The sequence below is a fragment of the Molossus molossus genome, unplaced genomic scaffold (assembly GCF_014108415.1).
Source record: "Molossus molossus isolate mMolMol1 unplaced genomic scaffold, mMolMol1.p scaffold_m16_p_4, whole genome shotgun sequence".
Lineage (NCBI taxonomy): Eukaryota > Metazoa > Chordata > Mammalia > Chiroptera > Molossidae > Molossus > Molossus molossus.
Window position 1 is genome coordinate 4,205,439 of NW_023425377.1, and position 14,092 is coordinate 4,219,530.

The 14,092-nt window shown below is 52.3% G+C and overlaps 1 protein-coding gene across 1 annotated transcript; it reads right to left on the bottom strand.

Annotated features, from left to right (window-relative positions):
- Positions 1-1,797: 1,797 nt before the first annotated feature.
- Positions 1,798-10,856, bottom strand: ARL10 (ADP ribosylation factor like GTPase 10). Its single transcript, XM_036242149.1, has 4 exons — positions 10,674-10,856; positions 9,902-10,103; positions 6,440-6,615; positions 1,798-3,474 (listed from the first exon to the last, which is right to left on the bottom strand). The coding sequence occupies exons 1-4, from the start codon at positions 10,854-10,856 to the stop codon at positions 3,301-3,303; spliced, it is 735 nt and encodes a 244-aa protein (XP_036098042.1). The 3' UTR covers positions 1,798-3,300.
- Between the last annotated feature and the right edge of the window lie 3,236 nt (positions 10,857-14,092).

A 14,092-nucleotide genomic window follows, 5' to 3' on the forward strand; every position in this document is an offset into this window, starting at 1 on the left:
GGGCTCAGGACGCGTGCGCAGGCAGTTGTGAGAGGCACTGCCCACTGTCCGGCTCCAAGGTCTGGGGCAGCGGCGAGAGGATGGCACCACAGGCGTTTCAGCAGCTGGTGCGAGATGCTGGCCGTTGCCACTAAAGCAGCGTAAGAACAAAGTGGTTTTCAAAGGCAAGTGGGAAGGTTTTATGGAGCATTTTGCTTCCTTCAGGCAGACAGGCCAGAGTTACGAGATTTTCATCAGCACCTCTGCAGAGGACCAGGGAGTGGGTGGGGGACTGTGAGGACTGACTCCGTCCTCTCCCCGTCTTACAGCTGGTTCTTTTGTGTCAGCACAAGCTTACCAGTCAGTTGTGGGCACCAAGAGGTGCCAAGGCTTCTTGGGATGGGCAGTCAGTCCAAGGTGATGGTGGTACCAGCAGCCCAGCAGCCTCGAGAGCCCTCTTGCCCAGACCATCCACATGTCTCATTCTGGGCCGGGTTGGCTTTTCTTCAAAGGGATGGCAACAGGTCAGAGAATAGAGCATCAGAAGCCACGATTTCATTTGAATAAACTTAAGAACAGACGCCCCAGTGCCAGGGGAAGTGACTCAGGCACAGGCTCCACAGGCAAGTAGAAGCAGAGGCTTCCCTCCGACATGAAGAGTGGCCACTGCATGGTCAGTGCTCACATGCTCTCGGGCCCAGAGCCGCCCCTCTGCCATCTTCCTTACAAGAGCAGCCCAGACACTTCCTCCCTGTTGCCATGCGCAGGCAGGTCGGGAGCCGCAGAGCCGGGCAGTGGAGGGAACAGTGTCACCCAGGCTAGCTCAGGAGCCTCCGAGATGAACCGCTCCAGGCAGTGCTTGGCTCCCCAAAGCAGTTATTGGGGCTCCTGAATCAAAGTCACATTTAGGAGCACCTGGTAAGCGCACCATAAGGCCAGGTACCTAGTGTTTTTAGGAAAGGCCATTGTCCCATTTTGTGCAATCTGGTCCTAAAAATCAGAACAGACGAGCCCTGTGGCACTCTGCTTGGAGGACGGGCCGGCAGCCCCGTCAGAGGAGCACAGCTTGTCTGTCAGGCGTGCCGAGGCCCAGCCAGAGGCCAGCGGAACGTCCATGTTCCGTACAAGTATCAGAGGGGTGGCAGTCTGGCCGCTCAGCAGTGTGTGTCTTCTGGTGCCGCTGAGACCCACCAGTAATGAGTGGTCTTTAAAAGTAGCTCAACTAGCCCTCGCCAGTTTGGCTCAGCGGTTAGAGCATTGGCCCGCGGACCAGAGAGACCCAGGTTCGGTTCCTGCTAGAGGCGTGTACCTTGGTTGCAGTTTGTCCCCGGCCTCGGTGGCAACCAGTCGATGTGTCTCTCTTCCTCCCTCTCTCCCTCCTGCTCTATCTGAAGATAAATGCAAAATTGTCTTCCAGTGAGGATAAAAAAAATAAAAGCTCAACTACATGTGGTTGAAAGCTATTCAAATTCACCTCCCCACACTGGGGACTTTAAAAATTGTACTACATAGTGATACTCAACAGACCAAAGGCAGATCTTCATGAGAAGAAAAGGGTCCGCTGACCAGCTCTGGGTCTAGAGTTAACTTTCGAGCACCGGAAACCAGGTGAGGTTCATAGAACACAGAAGTGAAGTTGTCAGAAAAGTTTTAAAGGCTACTTTAAACCCAAGTTCTTTAATTATTTTAAAAAAGGAGACAAATCGCTTCTTAATGCAGAAAGTTAATCCCGCAGCCCTGGAGCAGAACAGGCTGCTCTTCAGTTCTCCCGCCACCGCCACCACCACCCCACCCCCCGAACTGAAGCACAGGGAAACTGCCAAACGAAACGAAGGCACATAACCTCTATTCTCAATGAAAAAGCAAACCCAATTGGATATGTGCTCTAAAAAACAACACCCATTTGTGGCTGTTGATTACTCAGTGGCCCCAACGGACAAAAGGCTCCTGTTGCCTGCACTAAAGAGGTGTTGATGCAGGTAAGATGGTCCTTGAACTGGCTGGTCACTGGAAGGAGAATCACTGACTGTGCACTGGAGAGAAGAGCAGAAATTCCGTCCAACTTTGCTGTGGCTGGGGCATCCACAGGGGTAGAGAGGCTGAGCGATGTTCCAGGCTACCCCGTTGGCTGGTCTGCTACGCCCAAGTTCTTTGTACCTGGATTTACATGATTGGAATTTCCTTTCCCAGAGTCCTCTGCTAACTACACAGAAGCAGAGTGACGTGCTGATGGAGCTACGGTACATGTGGATCAGGGTGAAGTATTGTGGTATCAGTTACAGCCAAAGGGCAGGGGAAGCTACAGATCCAGCTCCCTTAACATGGTGGCTGATCACCTTGTCATTCTGGAGTTCAGCTGTTTTCCTCAAAGATCCAAAGTTTCCATGCCGGTCGTTGGAGGTTTTGATAACAGCACCTGGAAACACCCCAAATCGTTGGCCTGTTCCTTTTATAAATAAATAAATAATCACAGTGCAGTCCCTAGATCAACACCCATGGTCTTCGGCCTCCTTCCGGGAATGGCACCCCTTTCTCCCCCACTCATGAAAACACGGGCACTGGTCAGCTAACACAGTAGCAGCTGTTTGCTCCGATTCGGCGGGACAAGCTTTCAGTTTTTCTGACTGGGGGTGAATACCTCTTACTCTGTAGTCACGAGAGGCTGGGGGCCAGGCCTTGGCCTGGGGAAGCAGGGAGGTTTCAGATCCTTGCTAGGAGCTCCAGGTTTGTCCTCACACTTCTCATCTCTACCACTGGGAAATGCATCTCTCAGTTCGAAAAAAACCACAGAAATCTTCCTTTCAAAATCATGGCCCTGGGGCCAGAGGAGAAGACACTGGTCAAGGCCACAAGCCCGATGGGCAGAGCTGGGGCTGGAGGACAATGTGAACTGGAAGCCGGGGTTCACTGTGCACTGCCTAGGACCTGCTTGTGAGGAGGGGCCTGAAGTTGCCAGGCGTGAACACTCGGCTAGAAGTACTTACGACATCGAAACGGTCCTCAGTTGCCAGGACCTGCAGGGCGGAGTACTGAGCCCACTGAGCATCTCACCGTCCAGGTCGGGTGACAGCTGGATCCTCTTCCAGTCCAGAAAGAGCCATACTCTCTGTGCCCACCCTCTGCCCCACCCACCTCCCCACTCCAGCCCCAAGGCCGCCTCACCAGGAGGGCTTCTCTGTGGTTCTTGGCCTTGCCCAGGCCCTGCTCATGAGGGCGGTAAGGGGCCACATAGCTCCTGCCCCAGGCCCAGGCCGGTGCTGAAGAAGCAGGAGCAGCAGACCTGGGGCTCCCAGGGCTGGGTGGTGAACAGGTGGTGCCAGCTTAGGAGAGAAGCTCCAAGAGCAGTCTCCAGATGTGCACAGTGCCAGGGTCTTCAAAGCCAGGTCCTGCAGGGGCAATGCTGGCTCCCAAGAGGAAGACCTCCCGCTGGCTGTCAACGACATGCAGACCCAGCTCCTGCTGCAGCTCCACCATGCTCATGGCCTCGCTCAGGTCCTGATGAAACACCACAGTGTTGCCCAACACCCAGCCTCATGGTCCAGGAAATAAACTTGAGCTACCTCAGGGAACCCTGGGGCCCAAGTTCCCAGAAGTGGCCTCTAGACCCCCTGCTCTAAACTCTGCCCTCATCTCTGCCTTTCCTTCGTACTTATCTCGATTCATCCCATCATCAGCCACTGTGGTTAGAAGTAGCACTTCCTATTCATCAGGCATTATGAACAGGTACTAAGCCTTATTTAATTCTCAGTCTAACTGATGAGGAAACCGGCTCAGTGAAGGTAAAGTCATTGTCAAGGAAACACTGAGAAGTGGCAGAGCCAGATTTCAGACTCAGGTTGGTGTGACGCCCAAGCTTAGGACCCTTGTAGGGATCCCAGCTTAGTTCCGGTTTCCTAGCTCATAGTGGAGAGACCTGACAGCGGGGTCACTTCCGCACAAGGGCCTCACCTCCCCGACTCCAGACACCGGCTGAGGAGAGTAAGAGGCTACTACAGAACACAGCTGGTGAGGGTACATTTTCATTTCAAAACTGGCCTAAGATTAAAATGACTCTTAGCCGAGCCAGTTTGGCTCAGCGGTTAGAGTGTTGGCCCGCGGACCAGAGAGACCCAGGTTCAGTTCCCGCCAAGGCAGCAGTTCTCAACCTGTGGGTCACGACCCCTTTGGGGCTCGAACGACCCTTTCACAGGGGTTGCCTAAGACATAACAGTAGCAAAATTACAGTTATGAAGTAGCAACAAAAATAATTTTATGGTTGGGGGTCACCACAACATGAAGAACTGTATTAAAGGGTCATGGCATTAGGAAGGTTGAGAACCACTGCGCTAAGGGCATGTACCTCGATTGCAGTTTGTCCCCAGCCCTGGTTGGGGTCGTGCAGGTGGCAACCAGCTGATGTCTCTCTCCCCCTCCTTCTCCCTCCCGATCTATCTGAAGATAAATGCAAAAAAAAAAAAAAAAGTCCTCGGGTGAGGATAAAAATAAATAAGTAAATAAAATGACTCTTCTTGAAACAATTCATAGAATGTAGAATCTTTGGTGTTGTCTCCTGTAGGTTCAAAATTGCTAAAAATTATAGTTTATATGTAGGATGATGACATAATTCATTGTCCAAACCAGGGTACTTCTGAGACTCAAAGTGGACACTACTAATGCTTATACTAGGACAATAGGCATGAATGGGGACTGTCCCAGGCAGATAGGACATAGGGTCACCTATTGATAAAAGTCACGTATTTCCTGGAAGGCAGGGGGAATCTGAGTTCAAAGATGGAAGCTTCTCTCCAACTGGGCTGGAAGTGTCCTGACACTCAAGGTCACGGGCACAGGCCACAGGAAACGCTGAGGACTCTGTACTGGGGCAGTGTCGCCTGGCACCCAGAGTGGCACTGCAGGTCTGTGATGCCGAGGGCTGCTGGGCACCTCTGGCACCCGGGAGAGGTGTAGTGTAGTGGTTAGGAACAGGAACTTTGCCCTGGCGGGTTTGGCTTGGTGGTAGAGAGTCGGCCCGCGGACCAATGAGTCGCAGGTTCGATTCCAGCCAAGGGCATGTACCTCAGCCAAGGGCATGTACCTCAGTTGTGACCGCCCTGGTCGCGGTCATGCGGGAGGCAACCAGTCAGTGTGTCCCTCTCACGTCGACATTTCTCTCTCTCTCCCTTTCTCTCCCTCCCACTCTATCTGAAGATAAAGAGAAAAATATCCTCAGGTGAGGATTAAAATACATACATACATACATACATATGAACAGGAACTTTTTTTTTATCCTCACCCGAGGACATTTTTCCATTTTTTGTTCAGGTATAGTGGGAGGGAGAGAGAGGAACAGAGAGAGAGAGAGAAACATCAATGTGAAAGGAACACATCGAGGGGCTGCCACCCACACGATCGACCAGGGCCGGGGACAAACTGCAACCGAGGTACGCGCCCTTAGTGGGAACCGAACCCGGGTCTCTCAGGACCGCAGGCCGACGCTCTAACTGCTGAGCCAAACCGGCCAGGGCTGAACAGGAACTTTGAGGATGATCTGAGTTTGAGTCCTGACTTTGCCACTTACCAAATGTAACTTTGGGCACTTAGGGACAACAGCAAGGCCTATCGTGGGGTTTTTATAGGACTGAAGTGAGGTCATGATTGTCAGGTGCTTACCGCTGTGCCTGGTGCACTAACTAAGCAAGCACACAATCAGTGCTACTTATTATTATACTTATTCTGTTAACTTCTCATCACTGCCCAGCTTTAGCTCTTTGATCAGAGCCAGAAGTCACAAGGACATAGCAGAGTGAAAAGGCACAGGTTTTGGAGTTAGGTATCCCAAATTCACTGTTTTCAAGGTGTACAACCTTGGGGAGATTACGAAATCTCTCTGAGCTTCAAGATGCCCTGTCTGCATCTGACCAGTGTGGCTCAGTGGTTGAGCGTGGCTCAGTGGTTGAGCGTCAACTCATGCACCAAGAGGTCGCCAGTTCAGTTCCTGGTCAGGACACATGCCCAGGATGTGGGCCCGATCCCCAGTGTTGGGCATGCAGGAGGCAGCCAATCGATGTTCTTTCTCATCGATATTTCTCTCTCTCCCCCTCTCCCTTCCTCTCTAAAATCAGTAATAAAGGGGGGGAAAATTAGGAAAAAAAAAAGCCCAGTCTGTAAAATGGAACTAGAATTCCATACCTTGGAGGGTCAGTAGATAGACAATATGAAAGGTCATTCAAAACCACACCTGGCATCCAGTGAGCACTTACTAATTAGTCTCCTCCTTTCCCCGGGATGACATGACAGGCAGGCAGAAGGGGAGCAGGCGGGACGGGGATATGGGATGAGGAAAGAGCACGGGCAGAGTGGGGGCAGGCTCTCCGCCAAGCGCTCCAGTCACAGGCCTGGGCCTGAACCCCTCTCCAGGGCGCCTGCCCCGCCCAGGCACCTGAGGATCACCTGGCCTGAGCCAGATTCCTGTGGCCCTCACCTGCTTGTTGGCCACCACGACGACAGGCAGGTCAGGGTCCTTATCCAGCAGCTTGTGCAGCTCCTGCCGGGCCCAGGGCAGCCGCAGCCGGTCAGCCGAGTCCACCATGAACACCAGCACGTCCACCTCGTTCACAAACTCCTTCCAGTAGAAGCGCAGGTTCTGGCTGCCACCGACTGAGGAGAGGCCAGGGCCAGCTCAGAGCCTCCCTGGGCCTGGCCCTACACACAGCCCCACCCCACCCTACTTCCGAAGGCTTCCCCAACCAGGAACAGGGAAGGCCACAGGTGCCAGAGCCGGTCAGACCCAGGTTTAGTTCTAGCTCACAGCTGAGTCTCCCGGGGTGAGCTGCTACCATCAAACATTAGTCTCCTCACTGAACTTACCTAACAGCAAAACCTGAAGGTACATATACAGTGCTCTTTTCTGAGGACTGGTGTATAGTAGGTGCTCAATAAATAGCACTCTCCAGTTCTTTCCCCTGGGCTGCCTAGCCTCCTGCCAATTCCTAGCTTCCTCCTGGGTTGGCAGTAGTTGTGGTCAGAAGCTAGGACTCGCTGCCCTGCCTGTGCACAGCCATTTTCCAGTTTCTTTTATTCAGTCTGGCCACCCCATTTTCTTCCTTTGGAAATGCCATAGTCAATCCTACCACATGGCTGCCCACGTATACCCCCAATATGGGTTGCCTTCCTGTTCTTTCTGTCCCTCTGCACAGTGCCCATTGGTCACCCTGCAGCCTAGTGTTCCTGGTTATAATTCTGACCCTTGTGGACTCTAAGCTCTTTGAGACTTAGAGCTATTTCTCTCTGGATCCCCCCCAAAGCCCTCAGCACAATGCCTGGCACATAGCAGGCACTCAACAAGTATTTACTGAGTGCTTACTAGGTGCCAAGCACTGATCTGGGTGCTGGGGATATAGAGGTGAGCAAGGCAGGCAGGGGCCATGCTCTCAGGGGATACCTCTGAAACCAGGGGGACAGCAGTAACAAACATTCATAAAGGAAGGAAGGAAAACAGGAAAAGTGAAAGTGGCTGGGCAGGGGCTTTGGACTGGGTGGTCTAGGAAGGTCTCCCCGAGGAGGTGGCATGTGAGCCAAGTCTGGGATGATGAGAAGGAGCTAGCCATAGCAGAGGCAGAGAAAAGCATTCCAGGCAGAGGGAAGAGCAAGCTGGCAGAAGGTGGCCAGGGCGGCTGAGGCACTGCCAGAGGAAGAGAGAAGGAAGCCACACCAGCAAGGCTGGCCAGGCTGAACCACAGAGGGCCTGGAAGCCCACACTGGGACTGTGGAGAGCCCCTTAACGGTTTTAAGCAAGAGTGACGTGATCTGAACGATACCACTGGCTGACTTGGGGACAGAAGTGGAAGCAGGGAGACCTGCAAGGAAGCTGTTGTAGTACTGAGAGATGGCAATGGCTTGGACCACAGAGGCAGTGGTGGAGGTGGGGAGAAGTGGACGGACCAGAATCCGGACAGACAAGGATAAAGCTGACAGGACTAGCCAATGAAATGGATATAGGAGGTGCTGGAAGGCAAGAGTCATCAAAGATCCACAAAGGCCCATTCTCAGCTGAGTTCCAGGCCTGGCATTGGAGACCACAGCAAAGTGAGTGTTCTGGGAGGGAAAAGACCTAGGACTTGAATGGGAGATTTGTGGTTGAATCCAAGCTGAGTGACCCTATGGAAGTTAGGGTGTTACTGTCAGACCCTTGGGTAACATGAAAACAAACACCAAACCCCTTCTCCCAGGGTTGGAGAGTGGTGGGGGGAGCACTATCTCTGCCAGACAGGGTGGGCCTCAAATGCAGAAACCCCCTTGACCTTTGTTTTTTTTTTCAGAGTGGGAGGGAGAGAGAGGAAGAGAGAGAGAGAAACGTCAACGTGAAAGGGACACATGGAGTGGTTGCCACCTACATGACCCAACCAGGGCCGGGGACAAACTGCAACTGAGGTACGTGCCCTTAGCGGGAACTGAACCCGGGTCCCTCTGGACCACAGGCCGATGCTCTAACCGCTGAGCCAAACTGGCCAGGGCCCCTTTGACCTTTCTGTGTCCCGGGCACAAAAGAGGTTGTTGAAAAGACCAAATCCCCAGTGAATATCAATGTTTGCTATAATCGGGGGAAAATAGGTAGCCAAATCACATCAACAGGCTAGTGCCTTAGATCAGAGGAACTGGGCCCAGGCAGGGCAACAGCCAGGCCCTCAGAATCTGATCCCCCACCTAGCACTTAACCAAACCCACCCAGTCTTTATGGTCTGAGTCCTTTGGCTGGCAGGAGGTCTACCTGTCCCTCCAGTGAGTCTGGCTGGACACAGGTGGCTAAGTACTACTGCCCTCTCAATTCCCTCTCTGCCATCCTCTCCCCAAATCCCAAGAAGCCTAACACCAAGGGCAGGGGGCTGCTCAGACACTCTCTGATCACTCAACAAGCTCTTCCAGGTGCCTGCTTGGGGCTGGGCCTAGGGGCTAGGGCTGGATCAGATCTGTCTGTGTTCCAGAGGCTGGTGTGTGGCAAATACTGCAGCGCAAGGTGCACCCAGAGGAGCCCTAAACCTAGCATGGGGGTCAGAGGACGCTTCACTAGGACGTCAAGTTTGAAGTAAATCTTGAAGGATGAGTATCAGTTTATCAAGGGAAGATGGGGTTTCCAGACTGAGGGCACAGTGCTTGCAAAGGCAACAGACGAGAAGGAAGAGAGCAAGTGCCCTTCAGAAACAGTGTAGTATGGTGCATGGGGCTTAACATCAAAAGTCAGGCAGCTGTTGGGCTTCAGTTTCCCCATGTATTAATTAGTGTAATAACTGTTCCTGGTTGCATGGAGTTGTTGGGAGGGTTTTATTAGTAGTCATGCGCCACATAATGACATTTCAGTCAATATCAAACCACATGTATGGCAAAGGTCCCATATTACAATGGAGCTGGAAAATTCCCATCATCTAGTGACATCATAGCACAACCCATTACAACTGCCTACAGTATTCAGTACAGTAACATGCTGTACACACTTGTAACCTAAGAGCAACAGGTACATCACATAGCCCAGGTGTGTAGCAGACTGTACCATCTGGGTGTGCGTAAGTGCACTCTATGATGTTTGCACAAGATCACTTAACGAAGCATTCCCCAGACGGCATCCCTGTCCTTAAGTGACGCGTGACTGTCATGCCTGTCAAATGATTGGCATAGAGAAAACTAGCTGTTAGTATCTGTGTTAGGCATGTTAGTTCAGTTAGAGTGAGGAATAAGCAAGAGGACCAAGCTGGAGCTGCCTGTTCATGTCAGAAAAGAACTTATTTTGTATGCTGTGCCCCTGGAAACTCGGGAAGGATTTCATACAGGGTCGTGTTCTGCTTAGATATGCATCTCGGAGCCACCCCCAGGCAAACAGCCCAGGCTGGGGTCCAACTCAGGTGATGGGGAGATGGTGTACGTGTGCGGGGGCTGGGGGTAGTCCGCTCACTCTCTAGCAGGTCCACCTCGAAGTCCTTGGTGGGCAGCCGCACGGAGTTGAAGCCCCAGGTGGGGATGTGGCCTTCCAGCGGTGGCTTCCCGGAGAGCACTCGCAGGAACGTGCTCTTCCCAGAGCCATCCAACCCCAGCACCAGCACCTCGCGCTGCTCCAGCTCCTCCAGAGCGGGCTCTTCGTCCTCCTCATCCTCGGGCTGCGGGGCACAGGTAAGGCTGTGGTCCACCCCCGCCCCCTTGCCCTTCCCGAGGGCGGACCGAAGGCACCAAAGTGCCCAGCCCCGCCCTCCTCCCAGCAAGGGCGGGCAGGCAGGCGCGGCCTGGTGCAGTGGGACACGCGCCACTTTTGTTGTCCTGAATCCCCAACCTCATTCTGCAGGCTTCCCTGAGTGACCTCGGACAAGCTCCCTATGCCCACTTCCCGAGGCCGCAGGGACCAACCCAGGAGGGGAAGCGCGCAGCGCAGCCACCGACTCGCGGAGCAGGCAGCGGGCCTCTCCCGACATCCCCCGCGCGGCACACCACGCGCGCACTGCGCAGGCGCGGGCCAGGCGTGCGCTGCCCCTGGTGCGGCCCCGACTCCCCCGGCAAGGCAGCCCGAACTCGGCGGCGGCCCCACCCCTCACCCAAACGCCCACCCGCCCCTCGGTTCCGGGGCTCATGACGGCCCGGTGGCCCGCGCGGAGCCTGCGGGCCGCAGCTCCCAGCCCTGGACCCAGGCGCTTCGGTCGCTCGCGCGGAGGCGCAGACCCCAGCCCGGTACTCACGTCCCACTCGTCCCACTCGGGGAGACGGGCGGGCTCCTCGCCCCACCAGCCGTCGCCGCGGTCCCAGCGCCGCTCCCGTCCGCGGCCGAAGTAGGCCTTCCAGAGGATGAAGAGCACCGAGCCGAGCACGGCCGCGGCGCCGCCCAGCGCCAGCACCAAGGGGCTCAGGGACCGCGGCGCCATCGGGCCCGGCACGGGCGCGTGCACTGGCCGAACCCGCCGGCCCGCAGAAGATGGCCCCGCAGCGCCTGCCGCGGCCGCGCCCACCCAGCCGGCCGGCCCCGCACTACAAGCCCCACAATGCACCTGCGCCGTCGCGACGGCCGCCGCGCTGGAACCGCCGCTCGGTCTGCAGAGACCGTCTGGGCAGACCGGGACGGTGATGTCAGCATCCCCGCGCTCTTGCTGTGTGCTCAGCGTTAGCTCACGGTGTTCTCGGTTACCCCTGAAGACAGTACCTCGTAGCAGGGAAAACCGAGGCCCAGGCCGCACCGTGGTGCCTTGGTACAGCCTGTGTTTAAACCCAAGCGACCTGTTTCCTGAGCATCCCTCAAGACCTCAGGGAATGGCCACAGTAACTTGTCTAATGTGTGATTGTCTTTTTTAGGAGCCCTAAGGTGCTCACGGGGAATTTGTTTCAAAGCGAGAAAAATAATTCCCAAAGTGTAATGCCTTCTATGAAAATTATATATTGTCATGATCGAAGTTGGCATAATCTGTTGTGCAGACATTTAATTAAACATACTAACTTTGATTATGCAGGGTTTTTTTTTGTTTGTTTGTTTTGTTTTTTTAATCCTCACCTGAGGATATTTTTCCATTTTTTGTACAGATAGAATGGGAGGGAGAGAGAGGAAGGGAGAGAGAGAGAGAAACATCGACGTGAAAGGGACACATCGAGTGGCTGCCACCCGCACAACCAACCAGGGTCGGGGACAAACTGCAACCGAAGTACGTGCCCTTAGCGGGAACCGAACCTGGGTCTCTCCGGACCGCAGGCCAACGCTCTAACCGCTGAGCCAAACTGGCCAGGGCCAGGGTTTTTTAAAAAAAAAAAAAAAAAAATTGGAGCCATTTATTTTACTTTTCAGATATATTTTGTGGGTGGGTGGGTCCCTTAAAAGCCCAGAGACGTCCATTCCGGGACTGTGCCCTCCTTCCCATTGTATCCCAAGCACCCAGCATAGCGCCTGAAAAAAAGACACAAGAACACATTTTCTGTCTAACCAACTGCTCCACACTAGCTGTGTGACATTAGCCTTGTTCCTTCTGTTCTCTGCACCTTAGTTGCACCATCTATAATATCAGGTTGGATACATTTGTTTTTTAAATTTTTGGGTTTTTTAAAATTGATTTTAGAGAGAGAGAGGAAGAGAGAAACATCAGTTTGTTGTTCCACTTTTTAATGCATTCATTGGTTGATCTTTGTATGTGTCCTGACCGGGGATCAAACCTGAAACCTTGGCAAATCAGGTAAATGCTCTAACCAAATGAACTATCTGGCCATGGCAAGGTGGTTTCTAAGGACAGTGTGACAATTGACCCTCTAGCCCAGCATCCTTAATCTCTTCGATGAAATCTTTCTTCCCCTTCACCACTAGGGGGAGATGTTGCTTACAATTATTTCTTCCTTGGGCATGTGCTTTCAACCCCTTGTCCCAGAGACTTAAAAAGTGATGTTGAGGCTGAGGACAGCAAGCGGCCACACTATCATGCCAGGTAGATACCCAGCCCTCGGCTTGAATTTCAACTCTGCTGCTTCCTGGCTGAGGTAACTTTGCCAAGGTCCTCTTGAAAGTATTAGTTTCCTCTGCTGCCAATTGGGCAATGGAAATGGGCAATTCCTGAGCACTGCTAGGTAGAATTCCTCATCTATGATGACAAAGAGGACAGGCCTCCAAGTAGAGCTCGAAGTCTACAGACCCCCAGAGATGCAAATGCCCCCACTGCTACCTTCCCAGTGACTCAGTTCCTGTCTGCTGATGGGTGGTGAGAATGCTGGCAGCTCTGTCTAGGGAATGGGCCTTTCCGAGGGCTTGGCCTGGCCAGAGAAGGCAGATGTCTACAGGAAGGCAAGTTACCCCTCCCCCATGAAATAGGATGCAAGAGAGATCCTGGTCAATTCTAATTTTTGAGGCTCCAAGTTTATTAAAGTATGAAATATTCAAGAAGTGCAAAAAGACGTTTCAGCGTCCAAGCATTTAGAAAATTAGTTTCCTGGTAAGTGTATGTTGTAAATATATATAAAAGGGCAACCATATTCCCTGGCTAGCCACACACAGGGCTCCTTGACTGGTATTTGCCCCAGAAAAGAGCCATACAGCCAGACCCCAAAGAAGAACTTTCCAAAGATGTTGCTGCCCTTGGGGAAGTAAGGTACCATGCACAGAATGGAAAGCAGGCCTGGTTAAGAACCAAAACCAGAGTCAGAAAATAAAAAAAGCACAGAAAGGGGTGGAGGGAAACCTCTAGTGCCACAAGAAAACCACCCCAGGAACTAAGAAAGATGTCCTGAACTTAAACAGCTCAGAAGGGTTCATGACTGAGTCCTCCTCAGCTATGCAACCAAACCATTTATTATTTATTTATTTATTTTTATTAATCTTTATTGTTGAATGTATTATAGATGTTCCTCATTCTTCCCCCACTGAACGCCTCCTCCCCAATCCCTCCCCCCTCCTGCCTTTTCCCACACTGTTATCTGTGTCCATTGGTTATGCATACATGCATATAAGTTCTTTGGTTTTTTTTTTCCTCACCCCCAACCCCCCTTCCCTTTGAAGTTTGTCAGTCTAGCAACCCATTTGTACTTCTTAATCCCTTCACCTTTTTCACCCATTCCCCCATCCTCCCTCCCATCTGGCAACCAACAATATGTTCTCTGTATCTATGAGAATGTTTCTGTTCTGCTTGTTCATTTTGTTTGTAGATTCAATTGTTGATAGCTATGTATTCATTGCCATTTTGTTTGTTCATTTTTTTTCAATCTTTTTCTTCAAAAAGACCCTTCAATATTTCATATAACATTGGTTTGGTGGTGATGAACTCCTTTAGCTTTTCTTTGTCTGGGAAACTCTTTATATGGCCATCGATTCTAAATGACAGCTTTGCAGGTTAGAGTAATCTTGGTTGTAGGTTCTTGCTTTTCATCACTCTGAATATTTCTTGCCACTCCCTTCTGGCCTGCAAAGTTTCTTTTGAGAAATCAGCTGGAGTCTAATGGGAACTCCCTTGTAGGTAACTAACTGCTTTTCTCTTGCTGCTTTTAAGATTCTCTCTTTGTCTTAAACCTTTTGCATTTTGATGATAATAGGTCTTGGTGTGGGCCTCTTGGGGTTCATCTTGATTGGGACTCTGGCAACCAAACCATTTAGAAAATTGGTTTATTTGTTAAGAAGGCTTTGAAGGGAGTCCAGGCT